Below are 2,007 nucleotides of genomic sequence, written 5' to 3'. Positions count from 1 at the left end.
ACTACTACTACTACTACTATCAATGTATAATGAAATACAACAAGCATGTTTCGGTACAAGCTTTGAATCCATGTCTTAATTGTGACTACTAACCATTTATTTTTTCTTTCTGTTCATAATCTTTAGGATGTTGGTTTCCTACCCGCAGACCAAGACCTACTTCTCCCAGTGGGGGAGTGAGTTGAACGCTCAAACCCCACAGGTGCAGAAACACGGTGCAACCATCATGGCCGCTGTGGGGAAAGCAGTCAAAAACATTGATGATCTTACCAATAGTTTGAACGCCCTCAGTGAGCTGCATGCCTTCAAGCTCCGGGTGGATCCGGCCAACTTTAAGGTAAAAACAAAATTAGGTCGTTGAAGTTGTTGAGGTTAATAATCATCCATCTAAGAGCATACATAATATCACACAATAAAAGTACACCTGTCCCACCAGGAAACTGGATTTAACAAAAAACAAATCATTGACTGACTTCTAACCTGTGTTTCTTGCACAACCGCAGATCCTGGCCCACAACATCATCTTGGTTATGGCCATGTACTTCCCCGCAGACTTCACTCCAGAGGTCCACGTGTCAGTTGACAAGTTCTTACAGTGCCTGGCTTGGGCTCTGTCTGAGAGATACCGCTAAACTCCAACAATGACACAGAAGCATCGACTGCCAATGTGTGGCATGCCATCCAACAATGTCAACACCCCTTTCGATGGGTGCTTGTTCAATAAAAACACAAAAACAAAAATATACCTGGGTGTCAGTTTTTTATTTATTTATTTGTTTATTTTAAAATCTAAAGTAAATGGAAATAGCAATTACAAAAAAGTTAAAGGATGTAGCTGTTCTTATCTATAGCCTTGCATTTAAACCACAGAATATAACACAGAATATAAGAAATTAGTTATTATACATGGTCACTTCTTCTGAATGAAACCTTTATGGATAATCCCTTTGCAACTGGGATTGGACCACATCACCCCGATCATGTGTATTTGTAAACTAGTGTAGACCATTAATTAATTTATATACAAAAATTGTATCACTGAGATGATCCGTGCATGATATTTTAATAATAACAAAATCAAATAAATAAATAAACGAAAATAAATATAATTTGCGATCGCTTACTGATTTCACACACATTAAATTAACCATATTAAACCGACAAGGGGTCCCGATTGACCCCCGTTTGCATCATGTAAATATTCCAAGATATTACTACAGGACAGGCAATGCATGCATGCTAAAGCCCGTATACCTCAGTTTATATTTTGCTTTGGTAGCGAATATTCCCAAACAGTTCAAATAACAACAAACCAATTTACATGACATGAACATGGAGCCCCCAGGGACCTGAGTTTGTTTCCACTTCACTTGTTAACCTTGCCCACAGATAAGCCTATAATATCGTATATAGTATAATATATGTCATGAAGCCAGGGATAAGTAATAAGCAAATAATAATTACTGCAGTCATTAAACTGTACAGTAACTAAATCAATATGATGCAGTTCTGAAACTGCACCATTTAGAACACGACATGAATTGTATGCTGACACTAGATAAACAGAGATAATTGTGTTCTATTTCTGTCTCAGAAACAATATGAGGGGCGCAGATAACCATTATCATTGGTGCAAATCCCACATCGCTTTTCCAGCCCACCCAATCGCTTGTTTCTCGAAGGGGTGTAGGGTTTCTTTAAAAGCTGCATCTAGTGCCGGTGAGCAGGATCTATTAACCTGCACAAGAAAATCTACAGACGGCAAAATGGTTGAATGGACAGACTTCGAGCGCGCCGCCATCCAGGACATCTTCTCCAAGATGGAGTATGAGGTCGTGGGACCTGCAGCTCTTTCCAGGTCAGATGTTTTTTGTTTTGTTTTGTTTTTTACATTAATAATGAATACTATTTGTACACTGTACGCACAAATGTTCTTTCTTCTTCGCACACATATTTAATCTCTTTATCATACCCAGTAAAATGTTTTGCATGTTCCCTCAGGTGTCT

General features: G+C 38.6%; 2 protein-coding genes across 2 annotated transcripts in view; one reads left to right on the top strand and one right to left on the bottom strand.

Annotated features, from left to right (window-relative positions):
* The window catches only part of LOC118323661 (hemoglobin subunit alpha-1-like), an 11,598-nt gene that overhangs the window by 6,816 nt on the left and 2,775 nt on the right, over positions 1-2,007 (bottom strand). The gene's annotated exons all lie outside the window — the stretch shown is intronic.
* On the top strand, positions 127-743 carry LOC118323660 (hemoglobin subunit alpha-B-like; the record flags this gene model as incomplete). The annotated part of the gene is given in 2 exon segments (XM_035655703.1): positions 127-337; positions 504-743. Coding segments are annotated over 2 exon segments (340 nt in total), but the record flags the coding sequence as incomplete, so codon positions are not given.

The sequence above is a fragment of the Morone saxatilis genome, unplaced genomic scaffold (assembly GCF_004916995.1).
Source record: "Morone saxatilis isolate NCDOM2014 unplaced genomic scaffold, NCSU_SB_2.0 Contig14, whole genome shotgun sequence".
Lineage (NCBI taxonomy): Eukaryota > Metazoa > Chordata > Actinopteri > Moronidae > Morone > Morone saxatilis.
This window is presented reverse-complemented; position numbering and strand designations above follow the sequence as displayed.